At 45.5% G+C, this 22,373-nt stretch overlaps 1 protein-coding gene across 1 annotated transcript in view; it reads left to right on the forward strand.

Annotated features, from left to right (window-relative positions):
• The window catches only part of LOC140409383 (acid-sensing ion channel 5-like), an 88,238-nt gene extending 66,136 nt beyond the window's left edge, over positions 1–22,102 (forward strand). The window contains exons 10-12 of the mRNA XM_072497831.1: positions 1,939–2,107; positions 18,531–18,622; positions 21,770–22,102. Of these exons, the coding sequence (XP_072353932.1) occupies positions 1,939–2,107; positions 18,531–18,622; positions 21,770–21,963 (455 nt within the window). The 3' untranslated portion in view covers positions 21,964–22,102. The remainder of the gene's footprint in view (positions 1–1,938; positions 2,108–18,530; positions 18,623–21,769) is intronic.
• The last annotated feature ends 271 nt before the right edge of the window (positions 22,103–22,373 follow it).

The raw sequence follows: 22,373 nt of genomic DNA on the forward strand, positions 1-22,373 counted from the left end.
CAAAACACTCTGCCAGATTGTTGTCTACATAGTGAAGACAAATGTTTGTTGGGAAGGCGGTGACTTACTTGTAATGTCACTGGATTACTAATCCAGGGACCTAGGTTAATGTTCTGGGGATGCAAATTAAAATCCCACCAAATCAGCTGGTGGACTTTGAAGTGAATTAATAAAAAACCAGAACTCATTGTTGATTGTTGTAACAGTCCATCTGGTTTACTAATGCCCATTAGGGAAGAAAATCTGCCATCCTTACCTGGTCTGGCCGATATGTGACTCCAGATCCACATCAATGTAGTTGACTCTGAACTGTCTTTTGAAATGTTCAAGGGAAATTATAGATGGGCAACAAATGCTGGCCTTACTACATTGGTTAAAAAACAAATTGATAAGGATATAGCTGCACTGAGGACTTAATTCGGCAGATTAACCTAGTGGAAGGGTGAAACAAATACTTTGTTAAACGAAGTGGAGATTAGCAGTTGAGGGACGTAGATCATAGCCCTATCCAGTTGCAAAGCAGAGCCCTCTCAGAAAACCAAGCTGTTGCGCAGAAAAGAAAGCAGAAGAAGTCTGTCTATGCCAGACCCCATACGTTCTACTCTAAACTAGAATAAAAGTTCCCAAAAGAAAGCTACAGGTCCAGTGTGGTAATTCTTTTCTGTATTTGGCTCATAGTGTTAAAACCTATAGGAAGTTGTTTTGGCAGACTTATTCTTAGAGTTTAGGAAAGTAGATAGATTTAGACTGTGTTTAAGCATTAATTTAAGCATAATTTAAGCATATTGTCTGGGTAACAATTATTGTTGTTAACTGTAAATGTTGTTCTTTACTGTTGCTTTTCTATTGTTTTTTAATGTTTAATATATGTTTTGTTATTTGAATAATTTACAATGAGGCTGACCCCTTTCCTCACCAGGTTTCATCTCTTTTCTTACATTTTGTTTCCAACTTGAAAAAATAAATAGTTACAACCAGCAATCCAAGTTTCCCTTCTGGGATTTGGGATGCTCTCACAGCGGGGTTCATGATAACAGTGAAAGAAATCTTGGTCAATTATATTTTTCTTTCTACATAGTCTGGTGATGGAGAGCCCGCTGTCATCCTAACACAGGACAGCTAACTCATTCATTATGATACATGGAATGCAACACCATCTTGATGTCTCTGAATTAGTACTACACTACTCAGTAGGAAAGTTGAACAACTGACAAGGTCTTTTTCAATAATTGTAATTCTTTATGCTTCCCCATTGCAAGAACTAAAAACGAGTGCTTTAAAGTAAACTATTTTCCTCCCAATATTTTATCATTTTGAGTATCCTATTAAGCAAGCAATTCAATGCATTAGTTAAAATGCCTTGTAATGTACAATCTTGAAATGTTACTTGAAAGGAATTTGGAATTGCTAACCAGCAGTTGGCCATTTTAATGAAACAGATGTCGTCCACTTGCTTTTCGCATTGAAAAGAAAATTGATCCTTGTTACAGAAGAGAACCACTTTGATGGAGGAAAGTGGTATGTGCTAAAAAGGCCAGCAAAAGATACAAGCCCAAAATTAATTTCCATTAGGAAGCTGTCTTTTGCTATTCAGATGAGACTCTGGGATTCTTGCCATCACCCGTCTTCTAAATTTGAGATTTTTTTTTTAGCAACAATGGTTTCTGCCAGTGGTGGAGTGAGAGGAGTGTCAATGAAATTTGCAATATAAATCTTTAGAAAAATTCAGGGGTAGATTTGTTTATGTGACCAAGTTCAAATATTTAGCTTTGGTGAATTGAGCATTCATTTGAGATTTCTTCTGACATTGTATTTGGGAAAAGTTAAGTAAAACTTTTTAAATTGCACGAACTGAGATAAGCAACAGGGATTTTGCGTTTATGAATATCAACTGCGCATTGAAAATAAACAGTTTACATTGTCTCCTTTATATTCCAGACTACTTAGAAAAAGAGGGCCTTTGCAAATCAGGTGCACACAGTTTTAACTGCCCAATTCCATGTGAAGAGATCAAGTACTCTACTGTTGTGTCTTACTCAACTTTTCCAAGTCACAGAGGATTGCAATTTCTGTCTAAAAAATTTCAGAAAAGCAAGCAGTACATCAGGTGCGTAATGTGGACTCTTCATAATCAAATAGATAAGTCCCCGGGACCTGATGGGATTTATCCTAGGATTCTCTGGGAGGCCAGGGAAGAGATTGCTGGACCATTGGCTTTGATTTTTATGTCATCATTGGCTACAGGAATAGTGCCAGAGGACTGGAGGACAGCAAATGTGGTCCCTTTGTTCAAAAAGGGGAGCAGAGACAACCCCGGCAACTATAGACTGGTGAGCCTCACGTCTGTAGTGGGTAAAGTCTTGGAGGGGATTATAAGAGACAAGATTTATAATCATCTAGATAGGAATAATATGATCAGGGATAGTCAGCATGGCTTTGTGAAGGATAGGTCATGCCTCACAAACCTTATCGAGTTCTTTGAGAAGGTGACTGAACAGGTAGACGAGGGTAGAGCAGTTGATGTGGTGTATATGGATTTCAGCAAAGCGTTTGATAAGGTTCCCCACGGTAGGCTATTGCAGAAAATACGGAGGCTGGGGATTGAGGGTGATTTAGAGATGTGGATCAGAAATTGGCTAGCTGAAAGAAGACAGAGGGTGGTGGTTGATGGGAAATGTTCAGAATGGAGTTCAGTCACAAGTGGAGTACCACAAGGATCTGTTCTGGGGCCGTTGCTGTTTGTCATTTTTATCAATGACCTAGAGGAAGGCGCAGAAGGGTGGGTGAGTAAATTTGCAGACGATACTAAAGTCGGTGGTGTTGTCGATAGTGTGGAAGGAAGTAGCAGGTTACAGAGGGATATAGATAAGCTGCAGAGCTGGGCTGAGAGGTGGCAAATGGAGTTTAATGTAGAGAAGTGTGAGGTGATTCACTTTGGAAGGAATAACAGGAATGCGGAATATTTGGCTAATGGTAAAGTTCTTGGAAGTATGGATGAGCAGAGGGATCTAGGTGTCCATGTACATAGATCCCTGAAAGTTGCCACCCAGGTTGATAGGGTGGTGAAGAAGGCCTATGGAGTGTTGGCCTTTATTGGTAGAGGGATTGAGTTCCGGAGTCAGGAGGTCATGTTGCAGCTGTACAGAACTCTGGTACGGCCGCATTTGGAGTATTGCGTACAGTTCTGGTCACCGCATTATAGGAAGGACGTGGAGGCTTTGGAGCGGGTGCAGAGGAGATTTACCAGGATGTTGCCTGGTATGGAAGGAAAATCTTATGAGGAAAGGCTGATGGACTTGAGGTTGTTTTCGTTGGAGAGAAGAAGGTTAAGAGGAGACTTAATAGAGGCATACAAAATGATCAGGGGGTTGGATAGGGTGGACAGTGAGAGCCTTCTCCCGCGGATAGAAATGGCTGGCACGAGGGGACATAACTTTAAACTGAGGGGTAATAGATATAGGACAGAGGTCAGAGGTAGGTTCTTTACGCAAAGAGTAGTGAGGCCGTGGAATGCCCTACCTGCTACAGTAGTGAACTCGCCAACATTGAGGGCATTTAAAAGTTTATTGGATAAACATATGGATGATAATGGTATAGTGTAGGTTAGATGGCTTTTGTTTCGGTGCAACATCGTGGGCCGAAGGGCCTGTACTGCGCTGTATTGTTCTATGTTCTATGTTCTATAATCAGATTTGTGTATCAGGCTGAATTTTTTGGCTAGGGGGCCACATATGGGTACAGAAATGATAATGGGAGGCAGCCATAAGTTTTCAGGCAGAGCACCATTTTAATAGTTATAAAATTTGGTACAAATAAACATAAAACTTGTATTATCGTGACAATTATACCATCAGAATAATGCATTACAGTGGTGAATTCTCCATTCCCAACACCATGATCAGGAATCCTGATCAGGTGGAGAATGGAGCGCCTCCTAAAAACAGGATTGATGCCAGGTGTCAAACCACGTGCACTGCTCGTGCACTGCTCCACCAGTGGGGGAAATACCTGCCCTGTGCTGGCGCCACCAAGCAAAACCGTGGGCAGGATTCTCCGGTCGACGCCAAAATCGCGTTTGACGATTGGTCGGAGAATCCTCGTTCATGACCGAATCGGGGGCGGCGCTGCTTTTGCGATGCTCCGCCTCCTCCAAAGCGGCATATTCTAGGAATATGCCTCGCGCCATATCGATGGCTTCAGGGCATTGCCTGAGGCCCACCTCCCGATGCTGCGCCCCCGACCGGCTGTGTTCCCAACGGCATCAGTAGAGTGTGGTCTTATCCATTGGGAACTCGGCATGACGGCTGCGGACTCAGTCCAGCCCCGCCACAGTCGGAGGAGGACCGATCCGCAGGCAGTGGGACTTTGCCAGGGGCTGGGGGCACTGTTGGGGGGTGGTCCAGGGCACGTGAGCCGGCCAAAGGTGGGGCACTATTTCGTCGGCCGGGTCCGCGAGTGGCCAGCGCCATGTTGAACGGCTACTGTGCACATGCACGGCCACAGACCCGGCAATTCACCTGGCCGTATCAGCAGCTGGAGCCAAACTGAGGATCGGTGCTGTTTTACACCATTTCTTCCATCGTAAAATGCCGCCGTTCCCACGCCGGCATGGGGACATAGCCTCAAAATCGGAGAATCCAGGTTCATGAATTGCATGTATTTAAATATGATTATCGGGCGGAAGGCCCGATTCTCCACCTCCCTCTATCCTTGTGCTCCATTCCCCTCAAACGAGAGTCACGCTGGCATTATTTGGTGCAAGAATTTATAAGTGAGGCCCAAGCGCCATGGCCATTAAGGGGAGCAATGAGGTATGCAAACTTTTGAAACTTTTAGGGCTAGCTGGGGGATGAATGCCTGGACCTCCGGGAGTAGCAGGGAATGACTTGTTGGCACGTGTGTGGACTCGGGGTGTCCCCCTCAGATCAGGGTGCTCTGGCTGAGACCCCTATTGCCACATAGATTCATTTAAACCCATCGCTTAGATGCAATTTGCAGACTATCAGCTAGTCCACCCCTGAGGATCGTGAGTTGTCTCCAAGCCCTGCATGTTCACCGCGCCCCTGATCCTATCCATCCCGTCCCCAGCCAGGAAGCACAGGGTGACAATGTAACCTGGCGGCATTGGATGGCTAAGGGAATCCTCATCTTGCTGACATTTTCTGTCTCTCCCTCCTCCACTCGCAGAGTCGTAATTTAGAACTACAGCCGGCAATGCTGGCGATCTACTTGGCTGCTGCCGCATGGTGGCAAGAGCACAAAGGCCAGCCCAGCGCAGAGCGTGCATAAGAGGAGCCTGCCCAAGAACAGCAGGGGCCAGCCTGTAAGGCCTAAGTGCCGGTGGACCGTCAGGCCGAATAGGAGGTGCAGAGGCGGAGCCACATCAGGCCACGTGTATACCGTCGGTGGTTCTCCTTCAAGGACCGCGTCTGCCGCCGTCCGCTCTAGCTCACCAGGGAGACCTGTGCCACTTGTGCCAGATGGTGGCAGACGTGGCACTGTGGGGGTATGAAGGAGGACACCCGCTCCTGGTGGCCATCAAGGTGATGGTCACCCTGAACGTCTGGATCATTCCAAGGCTCAAACGGGGACCTGCGCGGGATCTCGCAAACATCCTCACACAGTTGTTGCAATGGATACCCTATGTGCCTGTCTGTGCCTGATGTCCAGGCAGCGTGCTCAAATTCTTGAATTCACACGTACCGATGTTGCTCTCACTGCTCCTTCCCGTACACTCACCCCTTTATCATAAAAGAATCATGGAATCCCCGTAGTGCAGAAGGAGGACATTTGGCCCATCAAGTCTGCACTGACCCTCTGAAGGAGCACCCCACCTAGACCTACGTCCCCGCCCTATTCCGTACCCCACCTTACCTTTTTTTTAAATACTAAGGAGCAATTTAGCATGGCCAATCCTCCTAACCTACACATCTTTGCACTGTGGGATGAAACCGGGGCACCCAGAGGAAACCCACGCAGACACGGGGAGAAAGTACAGACTCCACACAGACAGTCACTAAGGTTGGATTTGAACCCAGGACCCTGGCGATGTGAGCAGCAGTGCTAACGACTGTGTCACCAATAACATTAGGGCCAGAGAACAAATGGTGGGCTATCTAGTAATACCCAATCTCATGAAATACTTTTTTTTAGTGGCAGCTTCACGCATTGCCCAAGAAAAGTGCACGTCATTTGCCAACTCCAACTTACGTATAAGTATTTCTATCGGCCATGAAATATTTCCCTTTAAGCTTTCCATATTTGAGATCTGGATTTCAGTTTCATAACTTCTGATGCTGAATGGCCGGGCATCAGGAATATTATGATCATCAGTGTGTCCTGGTTGAGTCGGGAAGGAAAAAATTAAATACATACCTAGGTCAACCGGTTTACTCTGTAAAATTATCTATTTTCTTTTTAAATTGGACAAGGCTTTACCCTGACGAGCCATGACTCATACCAAGGGAATTTCTAACCTTCAGACTAACCAAAAGAGTCTTGTTATTTTTAAAACAGATGTTAATGCCCCTTCTTGGAGTTGCACAAAACTTCTTTGTATTTCTGAAGAAGAATTCTGGCCACCGGAGCTGCTGTGTCTCCCAAGGACAAAGACAGTCTTCCCTGCTCACAACACAATGGTTTTAAACTGAACGCCTAGTTAATCAGCCCAAAACCACGCTGTCACATGACCAAGACTTGAACTGCCTGAGTCCCTTTTATTAAAAGCTATTTGATCTTATCTTCAGTCACTGTTCGACCTCCAAAGGGAGCAGTAACTCCAGGCAAGCAGCCTGTCACTGTCTACCATCTTACCACTGAACAGGTAGCAGTCAAAGAAGCTCAAATCAGATGCAATCGCCTGCACCTCATCTACACCTTAAACTACTGGAACATTGGAACTTGTGCCTTCAAGATTAATTCAATCCGATGTATCTTTTCCCCTCATGGAAGTGTTCACTTCTGGAAAGACAGATCACCTTCTGTCAGGCAAACAACCCATCCTCTGAAGAAACACTCCATTAAAGTTTTGATTCTGCGTCCGTGCAAAACTATAGCTCTTATTTTTATCGTGGTCTTGGCCTGTACGCCTTTCTTTCTCTTCCCCCTCTTTTATAGTATGAGCGCAAGGACAGACATTGCAAAACCCCTTTCCTTTTGTGTGTGTGTGTGTGAAAAAAGCCAACCCCTTTTATCTTGAATTTTCTGTGCGAGTTATTCATGGAGCATTAAAACACTCCAAATTTAAGAGTTGGGGAAAATCCACCACCATTTATAATGGAGAAAATCATAAACACCTTTCTGTTTATGGATGGGTTAGTGTGAAGAGAAATTAGTTCTGATTAAATTAATCCTCCTCCTGTCCATAACAAGAGTGGTCAATATATGACTGTGGTGCAACTATGCCTGCTTTCTTTGGTGTAGCAGCAGGTTAGAATAGAAGTGCCAACAGACTGAATATGTCCATAGCTAGAATGGTAACGTCTGTAGCACTCACAGGTGCATAATGTTTGCCTATCCACAGTGTAAAGAGTGAATTTGAAATGTAAAGTGGCCAGATCATAATTGGGATATTATGGGTTATAATAAACATGTCAGTTGAGGATATTTGCTACCAGGGAAACTGGAGGAATCAGCTTGTTAGCTCTGGCAACACTACTGAAGCCATTTAACAGTTCTTCAGATTAAACATTATGGTCCATTGCAAATACTCTGAAATGTTTCATACTTTGTAAGCAAGGAATTTCCTGTGTACTTAACAATTATTTGCATAGCCTTGATCTCTCAGATGTTGTCCACTGCTACTCATCATGATTAATCAAACATTCTGGCTGGCAACATTTTTATTCTGCTAAAGTATTATCTGCACAGGACAGTAAACACCCATTAACCAATCTTCAGTAATCAAGAAAGCTCCTTTTTTACCTCGTCAATTTAAATTTGCTAATGATTAGTTCTTCACAGGTTTGTAAATAATCAACCATTGTTTGCATGACTGCAATAGGTAACCATTTGTGCAAATCAGATTGAAGCAATAAACTGATGTGTGATAGGTGAAAGGGACTTGGTGCAACTTTATCCGGGTAAAATCTGAGGAGCTTATTGAAATGTCAAGTTGGTTAAGGGTTTCAGCAGCAGATGAACTGCTACAGGGCAGAGAGTGATAATGTTGTAAAGGTGGAAATAGATTGCCTTAGTCATGGATAGGAAAGGAAGGGAAGGACGTTTGGTGAAAGCATTGATAAAGGAGAACATTGCAGTGCAGAAGAGTGATAATGTTCCAGAAGGGTCAAAGATCAGCAAAGGACATGAGAGGAGACAGGTGACTACATCAGAGTGAGACTACACCAGAGTGAGATCTAGGGGCGAGATTCTCCGACCCCCGCCGGGTCGGAGAATCGCCGGGGGCTGGCGTGAATCCCGCCCCCGCCGGTTGCCGAATTCTCCGGCACCGGATATTCGGCGGGGGCGGGAATTAGGAGCAGAAGTAGGCAATTCAGCCCTTCAAGCCTGCTCCACCATGAAATCAGATCATGGCTGATCTCCTCATAGTCTCAAATTCACCTGTTCCCATAATCCCTTTAATCGGCTTTTTATCAAAAATGTCCAGGTGGAAAAGATGTTTCCTCTTGTGGATGAGTCCAGAGCTAAGGGACACTGTTTTAAAATTAGGGGTCACCCTTTTACATCAGATGAAGATAATTTTTTTCTCTCAGAGAGCTGTGTGATTTTGGATCTTTCTGCCTCCGCAGGCAGTTGAGGCAGGGTCATTTAGTGCTTTAAGGCAACTCTTGTTGGGCAAGGGAATCAAAGGTTCTCAGTGGTAGATGGCGGATGTGGACTTCAAAACACAAACAGTTCAGCCATGATCTTATCAAATGGCGGCGCAGGCTCAACCTACTTCTGCTTCTATTTCATATGTTCCTATGCTTGTATTTAAAGCTAAGGAACAAAAAAGAATAGCAATTACATTGCTGAGCAGTCTATGGGTGACCAGCTATTGGGGAAAATGTAAAGGAACAAATTTGCAAGGATTAGAGGGGGAAGGATCCTCCGCCCCACCGGACCCTTTTTCTAGTGCGGCGCGACCCCGGCGGCAGTGGGATTCTCTGTCCCAGCAGCTGGCCAACGGGGTTTCCCATTGTGAACACCCCCGCGCCGTCGGAAAATCCGCCGGCGTTGAGTGCGCTGCCTCCGAAACAGAGTATCCCACCGACGGAGAACCCAGTCCAGGGTGTCTGAATGTAGGGTTGAACAATATGCTCGGGTGCGTTTCCGGTTTTGCAGAGCCTATTATGGGGCGTGATGCCATCATGTCGGTTCACAATATTGCCATACGCGGGCGGGTCAAAAGGTCAGGAACCTACCCACATTATTTAAATGGCAATTTAAAACCAAATTGAGCCAATTAATTATCTATCTCACTGGAATAATAGTCAAAAGACAATAATACGTCTTCAAGGTGATATTCACGACAGAGGGAGAGTCTGTTTTGAAGGGTAAGCAGTTTGCTTGGGTTTTTGAATGCAGCTGAGAGTCTTAAATTTACAGTTCACGATCCAAAACTGCAGGGACTGCTCATTTGTGTGGGCAGAGGTACATTGTGGATATTTTCCCATTAAAAGGACTCCCCTCGGGCGGCATGTGGCGTGGTGGTTAGCACTGGGACTGCGGCGCTGAGGACCCGGGTTCGAACCCCTGCCTTGGGTCACTGTCCGTGTGGAGTTTGCACGTTCTCCCATGTCTGCGTGGGTTTCACCCCCACAACCCAAAGATGTGCTGGTTAGGTGGATTGGCCATGCTAAATTGCCCCTTAATCGGAAAAGAAAAATAATTGGCTACTCTAAATTTATTTTTAAAAAGAAGAAAATAGAAGGGAGTCTCCTCTCATTCTAAGCCCGCTTTTGAACGTTCATTGAATATTCTCCTGTCCGTAACCCAGAGATGAGGAGAGTAAACTCTTGAAGACAGATGGAGATGTGGCCCCTGTTGGAGACGCATCCTCTCATGAGGAAGGTGAGGAGAAGTGTGAGAGGAATAAGGGATCATAGGGAGGCTCAGGATGCTTTGTGTTCTCAGGAAGGAGACAGAACAACGCCAGCCTCCAATGGTCAGGAGGAACCTGGAAACTCTCATTGAACCACAAAGGAACTCCTGATGCCCCAAGGGTATACACGCAGTGATCCAACTACTGCAACTTAGTGAGACTCAGTGCAGGAGACCACTCAGGCATTCAAGGCCAATAACTGGTTTAGTTAAATATCTTCCTTCCATCTCCCAGTTGCAATGAAAGAGTCCTGAAGCCCTTACATCCAAACCTTATCCATCAATCCACACACTTATATGATTCCTCCTGCTCTCCCTTAACCTTTTATTTCCTACCTCAACCTTCAGACATCAGACGCACAATAATAACATAAGCATAAGGGAATGTTGTTTACCCACAAGGCATGCCAACATCATTGAAGTAAAAGTCAGCCATGTGCCCCTATTCGTGACTAATGTGGATATTTATAAAGACATTAATGAGTGCAGCTACACTGGAGAAAGGCGGCTGATCTGCCACCTACTTTGCCCTGAATGGCTTTGCTGGGGGTCCTCTGTATGGCTGTGGTGTTGAGTGGCCCGACAGTCCAGGAGATTCTTGCTGAAATGCATGCAAATCTTCAGTTGCCGCGGCAATGGTTGAGGCCTGTGTCAATGGACAGAAGAGATGCTGCCCCCATCAGAAGTACCTCCAGAGGAACTTCCAGATGGAGTCAGCTGCTGTTCACTCGCCACCACTAGGACACATTGATCCTCTCTTCCAACCGGTGAGGTTCCAGCAATTGGGTATGCGACTAAGCTCCCAGTTCCCCTGTCGCCCGGGGTCTGTGTCACTAAGCTCAGAGCCAGGGAGATGGTGTGCAGGTCAGAGTGCATCCAGGCGATTGCATCTGTAATGCACTCACTGTGCCCCTCCAGGTCAGTTGCCAGTCTGCCCATTGAGGAAGATTTTGTGTCTGAAGAGTTGGTGATCACAGCACTCCACATTCCACCCTGGAGCATGTTAATCCTCTGGTATACCCACCAAATCTTCACTGAGCTCATGCTGAACATGCAGCATCTGCCGACGTACGGACGACCCCAGAGGTTCATCAGCTGACTTGGAATCCGTCTCCGGATAACCGCGAGCATTCATCCGACTGCCTGAGGCCTGCTCTAACACAGCCTGGCAGCAGCATGTGCAACTGTGAAGTGCCCGCAACAGTGTGCACATTACCCCCAACAGAGATGCTGAACCTTGCTGAAGAGCCAGTATCTGCAGTAGTGCTGGGTGCAGAGAGATGATGTGACACTGCACTCTCCGAGTCTTCCTCCTTGGAAGCGGAGGAAGGTTACTGCATGGCATCTGCTGCAGCCTGCCCTGAAGAGGCTTTTCCCATAACAGAGATTAGTAAGGGGGTAATTGGGAATCAGGTTACTTGAAGCATCACCCTTATCACACAATTCACATAACCCTTTTCATGGCCTGATATGCATGAATGAACTCCACAGACTATGGGCGGGATTTTCCATTTCTGAAAATAAGTGTCATGTTGCGGAACGTTCCACAACATGTTTACTGCTGGGGTTCAACATGGTGGAAAATCGCGTTCGGAAGCCAATTATGCATAGGCGAGTAACTCTCCAAATCATATGACAGAGCGGCAACTGATTTGTCTGCCTCACCTTCACCTCATGGGGTTGAAGGTCCTGGCGACATACTTAAACACCACCCGAACACACACATTCACTCTCTCCAGCCCAGTTTAGTGAAGGAGACATCCCACATGGCTGCGTCGAAGAAGAAAGCTTCCCCGAGGAATAGTCGTGACTTCCGGAGGCTCTCATCAATGTAACCCGTTAGTATCAGGATGCCCTCTAACCCAGAGCTGGTTCCAGAAAGCCCACCTACTTCACCTCGCTGGCCTAGAAAATGATTGCAAGGGGGGGGGGGGGGGGGGGAGTAGCGTATTGGGCACCTAACCAGGAAACACCATCCAGTGTAGGAGGACGATGAATGATCCCATCCAGTCCACCAATGTAAGTCAACCTTCAGCTCACTCTAACTCAGGTTTCCCGTACTCGGACACCAAGCACGTGCTGAATCTAGGTCTGATGATGAGCCTCTGGAAACGACTATCTCACACATGCTGGAGATGCAATGACAGGTGAGGATCATTTTCCAGTACTCCCTAGATACAAGTGAGGTGCCAGAGGACTGGAGATCTGCGAATCTTGCACCATTATTTTAAAAAGGTGCGAGGGATGGGCCAGAAAACTACCGGCCTGTCAGCCTGACTTCGGTGGTGGGAAAAGTATTGGAAACAATTCTAAATACAGGATAAACTGTCACTTCGCAAGTCACGGATTGATCAGGGATAGTCTGCATGGTTTTGTTATGGGATGATCGTGTCTTACTAACTTAATGGTATTTTCTGAAGAAGTAACAAAGAGGGTTGTGCAGTGGGTGTTATATGCATGGATTTCAGTAAGGCATTTGACAAGATCCCACATGGCCGACTGGTCAGAAAAGTGAGATCTCATGAGATACAGGGGAAGGTGGCAGGTTTGATTCAAAATTGGCTCAGCAACACGAAACAAAGATCGATGGATGTTTTTGCAAATGAGAAACGATTTCCGATGGTGTTCCACAGGACTCAGTCTTGCTGTTTGTTGTAGATATTAATGATCTGGACTTGAATCTGGTTGGCATAATTAGGAAATTTCCATATCTAAGTAGTTGATAGCGAAGATGGTAGCTGTCGACTGCAGAATTATATCAATGGTTGGCTCAATGACAGGAGGAGTGTCAAATGGAAATCAGTATGGAAAAGTATGAGGTAATGCATTTGGGGAATCAATCAAAGCAAGGGAATACTCAATAAACAGAAAGATATTGAGAGGGGTTGAGGAAGTGAGAGACCTTGAAGTGCATGTCCACAGGTCCTTGACGGTGGCAGGACAAGTGGACAAGGTTGTAAAGAAATCATATGGAATGATTTCCTTTATTGGGCGAGGTATTGAATACAAAAGCAGAGATGTAATGATGGAACTGTATAAAACGCTGGTTAGGTCACAGCTGGATTCTGTACAGTTCTGGCCACCACATTACAGGAAGGACATAATTGCTCTGGAGAGAATGCAGAGGAGATTTACAAGAATGTTGCCAGGGTTTGAAAATTGCAGCTATGAGGAGAGATTGGATAGACTAGGGTTGTTTTCCTTTGAACAGAGGAGGCTAAGAGGTGACCCAGTTGAGGTGTACAAAAATATGAAGGGCCTAATAGGGTAGACAGGAAAGACATGTTTCCCTCGCCGAAGGGTCAATTATCACAGGGCATAGATTTAAGGTGAAAGGGTTAAAGGGGAAAACTTGTTCAGCCAGATGGTGAAGGGCATCTGGAATTCACTGCCTAAGTTGATGGTTAAGGCAGAAATGCTCAACTCATTTAAAAAGTAACTGGATCTGGATGTAAAGAGCTGTAAACTGCAAGGCTATGGACCATGTTCTGGACAGTGAGATTAAATTGAGGGGCGAGTTTCTTTTTTCTCTTTTTGACTGGCGCATTCATGATAGACTGAATGGCCCCTTACTGCACCGTAACGTTTCCATGGTTCGGTGATTCATTGATGAGCACCTGGAGTGGCGCTGCTGCAGGTCAGCTTCTAATGCTGCATCATCCCGGAGTCATGAGCAAATTGAGTACAGACAGCTGCGTGCTACGTATTTTCAAACTGGTCTAATTTCCTGCTAGATGGGGAGGGACTTTGTGATTCCGGAGAGAAGCATTTGTAATGAGTATTCATGGCATACAAATGGCGTTCCCGAAATAGATCAGGGGGAAACCCAACCCTCCATCAATCTAGCATGGAAGTGGTAAGGGAAACATTCCAAACTGTTTTCCCTCTGGTGGGAATTCGACTTCTTGTCTCCCCAGATTTTCTGGCCTCATCCACCACAAAGCCAGTCGCAGGCAGGAGGGAAACGTACTGTCCTAATAAACCTTACACGATGATATGAACCTTCTGATCATGAAGATTGCTGTAGTTCCAATGTGTGAACTCCACTCCGGAATCACATTGCATATTTCCTAACTCCTTTAAACCAACACTAGCCATATCCTGTTATCAGCCAGACAGTACCTTTGACATCTCACCAGAACCATGCACCCCTCCAATCTCACTGCTATACATATCCTGGATGTGTCAGGCTCCATCAGGGCCAGCACTTGTTCCTCAAAAGGTGCCAGGACTTCCATGTTGGGTGTATCCTCGCCTGGACAGGCTCGCTCTCAGGTGTTGTGAGCTCGCTCTACTGAAAAGCTTTGGCACAGAAATGTTATCAACTAAATCAAACAATCACATGTCACATGACAATCCCATTATCAGATCAGCATGTACTTAACTGAAGGCCATGATCTGGCGTCATAAGGTTATCCTGCCAACCACCCACCATTGAACAGATCTTTTTTTAAATGAAATTTAGAGTACCCAATTTTTTTTTCCAATTGAGGGGCAATTAAGCGTGGCCAATTCTAGTGAACCTCCTTTGAACTGCCTCCAATTAAGGGGACAAAAACTGTGCACAATACTCCAGGTGCAGTCTCACCAATGCCTTGTATAGATGCAACAACACCTCCTTACCTTTATACTCAATTCTTTTTGCTATAAATGCCAGCATTCCATTTGCTTTCCTCATTACCTGCTGTACCTGCAAATTAGTTTTCCGTGACTCATGCATGAGGACACCCAGATCCCTCTGTATCGGAGCACCCCGAAGTCTCTCCCCATTTAGATAATAAGTTGCCTTTTCATTTTTTGACCAAAATGCATGACCTCACACTTATCCACGTTAAACCCCATCTGCCTTATTTTGGCCCACTCTCCTAATCTATCTATATCCATTTGTAAGTTTCTTATTTCCTTATTGCAACTTATTGTTCCACCTATTTTTGTGTCATCTGCGAATTTGGCTATAGAACCTTCTGTCCTTGAATCCAAGTCATTAATATAGATTGTAAATAGCTGGGCTCAACGACTGAACCCTGTGGCACCCCTTTACATCTTGCCATCCAGAAAAAGACCCATTTATCCCGACCCTCTGTTTCCTGTCCATCAGCCCGTCTTCTATCCAAGCTAATACGTTACCCCTAAACCCATGTGATCTCACCTTGTGAATTAACCTTCTATGTGGCACCTTACGAAATGTCTTCCGGAAGTCCAGATATACGGGCTGGGATTCTTCTCCGAGCCCGTGATGGGTCGAAGAATCCCGTTTATGACGAAAATTCCTGCCATACCGCTCCGACACAAGGCAGCGATTCTCTGCCGACTGGAGAATCGGCACCAGTCGCGCGCGCGCGGTTGACGCGGCGCCGGTCGGGGGTCGTTGAAAGAGGCCCCCAAGGCCATTCTCCACGGTCGATTGGTCGAGTTCCCGCCGGCGTGATTCACATATGGTACCATCCGGCTGGAGCTCGGACACCCGGCCGCCGTGGCCGTACTGGTAGGGGGGCGGGGGATCAGACTCCGGGGGGGGGGCCTCCACGACGGCCAGGCCCGCGACCGGGTGCTACCAATCGGCGGGCACGCACGATCTGGGGGGGAGGCTATCTTCTTCCGCACAGGCCTGCTGTGTCGCTAATCCATGTTGCGCGGCGCCGGTGTGGAAATGGCCACCACGCGCATGTGCCACTGCGGAAACGGCCACCACGCGCATGCGCCGGTGTGGAAATGACCATTACGTCATGTCTGCCCAACATGATTGAATTTTTTGAAGAGGTGACCAGCTGTCTAGATGAGGACAATGCATTTGAAGTAGTCTACTTGGACATCAGCGAGGATTTTGATAAGGTCCCACATGAGAAACTTATGGCCAAAGTAAGAGCCCATGGGATCGAAGGAAATTGTGCGAATTGGATCCAGAATTGGCTGAGTGGCAAGAAGCAGAGGGTGATGGCCGAGCGTGTTTTTCTGACTGGAAACCTGTGTTCACTGGGGTCCTGCAGGAATCAACGTTGGGCCCCTTGCTGTTTGTGGTTTATATAAATGATTCAGACATGAATGTAGGAGGGTTGATCAGTAAGTTTGCAAATTATACAAAAATTGATGGGGTGGTAAATAGCGAGGAGGATTGCTGTAGATTCCAGGAGGATATAGATGGGCTGGTCAGATGGACTGATCAATGGAAAATGGAATTCAATCCAGATAAGGATAACTGTGAAGTCATGCATTTGGGCAAGAGAATACATGTTGAATGGCAGGACCTTGGGAAGCACCAAGGATCAGAAGGACCTTGGTGTTCATGTACACTGATCCCTTAATTTAGCAGGGCAGGTGGATATAGTGGTTAAGAAGGCATATGGTATACTTGCTTTTATTAGCCAAGGCATAGAATTTAAGAGCAGGGAGATTATGCTGGAACTGTATAAACTTTGGTTGGGCCACAGCCAGAGTATTGTGTGCTGTTCTGGAATCCTCATTATAGGAGGGATGTGATAGCACTGGAAAGGATGCAGAGGAGATTTACCAGGATGTTGCCTGGGCTTTAATTATGAAGAAAGATTGGGTAGACTTGGGTTGTTTTCCTTGGAGCAGAGAAGACTGAGGGGAAACATAATTGAGATGTATAAAATTATGAGGGGCATAGATAGAGTAGACAGGAATAAGCTATTCCCCTTGGTGGAGCGATCAATGATCAGGGGGCACAGATTTAAGGTCAGAAGCAGGAGGTTTATAGGAGATGTGAGGGAAAACCTTTTCACCCGGAGGGTGGTGGGTGTCTGGAACTCACTGCCTGAAAGGGTTGTGGAGGCAGTTCTGCAAGTATAGGCCAGTCATTTACGAGCAATGTTGGAGCTCGTGGGATAAAAGGGACAGCAGCACATGGATATGAAATTGGCAGAGTGACTGGAAACAAAGAATAGTGGTGGAACAGTTATTTTTTTGGACTGGATGATGGTTTATAGAGGAGTTCCCCAGGGATCCTGTCACAACTTCCTGCTCTTCCTAATGAATATTAATTATCTGGACATTGGCTTGCTGGACACAGTTATAAAATTTGCTGATGATGCTGAACTTCAAACTATTGTGCATTGTGAAAGTGGTAATGTGGAACTCCAAAAGGATTTAACATGTTGGGGAGACAAGTAGCAGATGAAATTTAATGCAGAGAAGTGTAAAGTGATTCATTTTACCGGGAGGAATGTTGACAACTAATGGCTTGTAACTTCCAGCGGAGTGACAATTGAGTGGAGAGTTTTTGCATTTGCTATTCCTCACAATTTGGTGAAGGTCACACAACAGCAGGGTTGGCCCAGAGGGTCCTCATGACAATGAGACCCCAGCCGGGTATAGAGCTGCTGTTAATTCTGAGCCATTTACTATCGGCTCTGGGCAGAGTTAGGGAAGAGGGGAGAAGGGTTGAGGAGGATGCCTCCAAGGAGTGTGCAGGTGAATGGAAGCCAACCTGCAATTGCAAACCTCTATCCTCCCAGGAGGATGGACCTGCCTGACAAGGGCTCATGTGGTTAGCCCTTAGGTAGTGAACTGGGTTGGAAAGGTAGAAAGTTCACTTACCCAGGCCACAGTGATCAGTTGGGATGGCCTCTTGAGGCCATCCCTGGGGAAAAAGAACTACCACCAGCAGATGCTCCAAGGATCTGGGACTAAAGCAGGAGCCATGGCTTGCAGCCTTCTCCGACTCATCCTTTCCTTCTTCTCAATAACCAAGGCCTGGACCGGAGCCTTTTAAATATGAGGCCCGAACACGATGGTGGGACATGCGACTTCCTGCCCGCCTCACCGTGAGACTTGTCATGGAACTCACCCATGCATACTTAATTAGGTTTGGAGTGCATGATCGCGCATAAATGCCTGCCCCATTCTATGGGGTGAATTACTCCCGCTTTCTCATCCTGCTACAGAACTTATGGCGCGAGGAGAATGTTCCACCAGATGGGTCAAATGGTCTCCTTTTGTGCTGTAACTATGATTCTGTGATTCATTATGTGGTCCGAAGCTCTTCTTGAAGTCATATAGAACACAAGATTGTACACAATCCGATTTCGCCACAGGCTTCTGCTAGTGAGCAGAATGGAGTCGGTGGCTAAGTAATACAGGTTGTGGCAAGTGCAAAGGCAATGACTTAGATCTTTCCAATATTAAGTGGAGAACATTTCTGTTTATCTAGTACCGGATGTCAGATACGCAATCTGATCATTTCAAGACAGTGAGTTGAAAACTAATTTTGTGCTCTGATGATGTTGTCAAGGGGCAGCTTGTTGATGAGAAATAAGATGGGATGAGGATAAATCCTTGGGAGACAACTGAGACAATGGGGTGGGAAAGTGAAGAGGAGTCATCGAAAGTGGCTCGCTGGCTAAAATTGGATGATGAAACAAGAGCAGTCCCTACATTTGCAGGAGGTTGCACAGAAATAAATAAATATTGACTGCATTTTACAACATAGTAGAGCGTAAATAAAGTATAATTTATTTCATCCCTAGGGAAAACTTTGTTTACATTGACATAGCTTACAAGGATCTCAACTATGAAATGACCCAGCAGCAGAAGGCACTGCCAGTTACTGCGCTTATTGGTGAGTTACACTCTACTACTCCTCCAAACATGTTTCCATTCTGAGCACACAATGGGGAAATAATATTTAATGATTAAAGTAAAATATCAAATGCTCTCCTGTATATAACGCTGCACCTCTTTTCCTTGCCAGAATTTATGGCAAAGCTGTACTCCACAGAAGTAATCAGATGAACATGTAACAATCTAAATTAATCTTTCATGGGAACATTGGAGCAGGAGCACACTATTCAATTGCTTGACACAAATCTGCCAATTAAATAGATTGCGGTTGATCTGCATCGTAACTCCGTTTATCACAGAATTGCTGTGGTGCAGAAGTAGGTCATTCGGCCAGTCATGTCTGCACCGGCCCCCCATTATGACCCAGGGCCATTCTCCTGCCTTTTCCCCATATCCCTGCACACAGTTCCTATTCAAATAATCATCAAAAGCCCTCTTGAATGTCTCGATTGAATCTGGTCCAGGCAGAGGATTCCACACCTTGTGTGAAGTAGTTATTTCTCACAGCACATTTGCTTCTTTTACAAATCACATTGAACCTGTGCCCTTTCAATCTTCGTCTTTTTACCAGCAGAAACAGTTTTCCCCGATTTACTTTGTCCAGCAACCCCCCACATGATTTTGAACATCTCTATCAAAACACCTCTTAGCCTTCTTCTAGTCAAGGAGAGCATAAGAACATAATCAGAACTAGGAGCAGGATTAAGCAATTCAGCCCCTTGCGCCTGCTCCACCATTCAATACGATTATGACTGATCTCATCTCAGCCTCAACTCCTCCTTCCTGCCCATTCTCCATAACCCTTCAACCCAATACTAATTAAAAATCTGCCTATCTCTTCCCTAAATTTCCTCATTTTCCGGCATCCACCGCACTCTCGGATAGTGAATTTCACAGATTTATGACCCTTTGATAGAAGTAATTTCTTTTCATCTCTGTTTTAAATCTGCTACTCCTTATCCGAAAACTATGACATCTCATTTGAGATTGCCACAAAAGAGGAAACATTCGCACTAAGTGATTCAATGGACAAATTTCTGGTTTGGGAAGAGTTTGGCAGGGCGTTTCACGACGGCCATGTTGGCGAGATCGCGGCCCATATTCAACTGCATTTAGTGCCAAAAATGAGCCCCCACGGGATTCTCGACATTCATCCCCTGATTCGCCCGACTTGTGCCTCAGTAGCAGGCCGCTAACAAGGGGTAGCTGGTTCATTCCCAGTCAACACACAAGCATGGATGGCAGCGCACAGACCTACTCCTCACTTTGGGGATGCCGACCTGGCCAGGCTTCTCGATGCTGTGGATGAGAGGTAGTCTAACCTGTTTCCCCGAGGGGGTCGGAGAACCAGCAGCAGGGTCAGCAATGCCAGCTGGAAGACAATGTCAGTTTGGGCAGCATGACCAAGTGGACAGCCGTCCAATGTAGGAAAAAGACAAACAACCTCCAACGAGCTGCAAGGGTAAGTTACCGCCTTCCTCCTGGCATCAGTTCCGCATGCCAACCCTCAAATTCCCAAACTGCCCCCACCCCTCAAATCACTGGATGATACCTGGCACCTTCCCCACATCTGATCTTTGTGCTTGTTCCTCAGAAACCCCTGGCACCCACCAGGAACCTCTTCACTTCCCTGCAGTCCCCACACATGCCACCTGCTATAGACCCCCCGATCCATCAAGAATTTAGTTTAAAGTCCTATCTACAGCCCTAGTTATGCAATTAGCCAGGACTCTGGTCCCAGCACGATTCAGGTGAAGACTATCCCATTGGAAAGTGTTTCTTCCTTCCCCAGTACTGGTGCCAATGTCCCATACATTTTAACCCATTTCTCCCACACCAGCCACGCATTCACCTCTTTAATCTCATTGACCCCATGCCAATTAGTTTGTGGCTCAGGTAGTAATCCGGAGATTATTAGCGTTTTGGTTTTGCTTTTTAATTTAGCCCCTAGCTGCTCATATTCCCTCAGCAATACCTCTTTCCTTCTTATACCTACCGTTGCTGTCTACGTGGACCACAAGAACTGGATCTTTACCTCCCCCACTCCAAGTTCCATTGCAGCCCAGATGAGGTACCCATAACCCAGGCATCAGGTAGGCAACACAACCTTCGGGACTCTCGATCCTAGTCTCAGAGAAAAGTATCTATGCTCCCAATAATACTATCCCTAATTACAACTACATTTCCCTTCTCTCCCCCCACTTGAATGGCTCCCTGTACCAAGGTGCTATCGTTAGTTTGCTCATCCTCCCTACAGGCCCCAATCTGGTCCAAACAGGGAGCAAGAATCTCAAACCTGTTGGACAAGGGTAAGGGCTGAGGCTCCTGCAACCCTACCTCCTGGACCCCTCTACTTGCCTCACTCATAGTCACACTCTCCTGTCCCTGACCATTGGCTGAATTCAAGTAGTTAATCTAAGGGGTCTGACTGCCTTTTGAAACACTGCATCCAGGTAATTCTTCCCCTCCCCCATGTGTTGCGTGTCTGAGGCTCAGACTGCAGCTCATCAACTCTAAGCCGAAGTTCCTTGAGCAGATGTTCACCCACAACATGTAGGAACAACACATTACCTTGCCCTGCATCCCTATTTTATTAATTACTTCTTAATTTTTGTTTAGTTTAATTTCTGACTTTTTTAGCTTTTTAATCTGTAAAATATTTCTACTTTTTATCTTCTCTCTGAGAGCAAATAAGAATAGGTAATTGAAATCAGCAGTTACTAACCAGTCAGTGAACATGGCTTTCCTGTGATGTCACTCTGTTTTCTTCACTTTGTTTATGCTGAGCTCCTCCCCGCAATTCTCATCCCCCCTCCCCACATTTTTGCTACCTCAAAATTTGAGCTGTATCTGTATTCAAGCATTCAGCATCAAACCAGGTAATCCTGGCAGAGAATTCAAGTGATTTAATAGGTTAAGTTTAATGATGCTAAGTTATAAAATTTGAGGCCTTCAGCTAAATTAATCAATTTAGTTTATTGGAAGAATGTTCAATTAACAAACATCTGAAATAACTGTGATATAACACAGAAATACCTTAAGGAGTTGTCAAGTTAATAGGATAAAATAAATTAAAATTATTTACTATTTATAGGTAATTTAGTTTATTGTTATTGATTACATTATTTCTATCTGCTTTTCACAGGAGACATTGGGGGTCAACTTGGTCTATTCTGTGGTGGAAGCGTGATCACTGTCATTGAAGTCCTAGAATATCTTCTCACCAAATTCTATTGGATGTGTATAGTTTGGTTACTGAAACCACCAAAAGTGTCAAATACAATTAATAATATTCAAAATCCTCCTGCAAAAGAGAAAAAGCAGTTATCTCCCAAATAGATAGCAGAATGGATCTGGTTATTTCACCATAGGCTGTAATGCTACCATGAATTTGAATTGTAAAGATTTGATAGAAAGATTTTTCATAGAATCATAAAATCCGGACAATGCAGAAGGAGGCCATTTGGCCCATCGAGTCTGCGCCGACCCACCAAAAGAGCACCCTAGCTAGGCTCACGCACCCGCCCTATCCACATAACCCCGCCTACCTTTGGACACTAAGCGACGATTGAGCGTGGTCAATCCACCTAACCTGCAGATCTTTGCACTTGAATTTGTAGTCTGAGTATGGATTTTGAACATTTAATGAGGCAGATCGCAATTACTGTGCATGCATGTTCCCTTTATTACATAGGAGACTGCACAGAAACAGTTATTCCAGCCAACCAGCCAATACCAGCTTTGATGCT

This window comes from Scyliorhinus torazame, chromosome 3 (genome assembly GCF_047496885.1).
Source record: "Scyliorhinus torazame isolate Kashiwa2021f chromosome 3, sScyTor2.1, whole genome shotgun sequence".
NCBI lineage: Eukaryota > Metazoa > Chordata > Chondrichthyes > Carcharhiniformes > Scyliorhinidae > Scyliorhinus > Scyliorhinus torazame.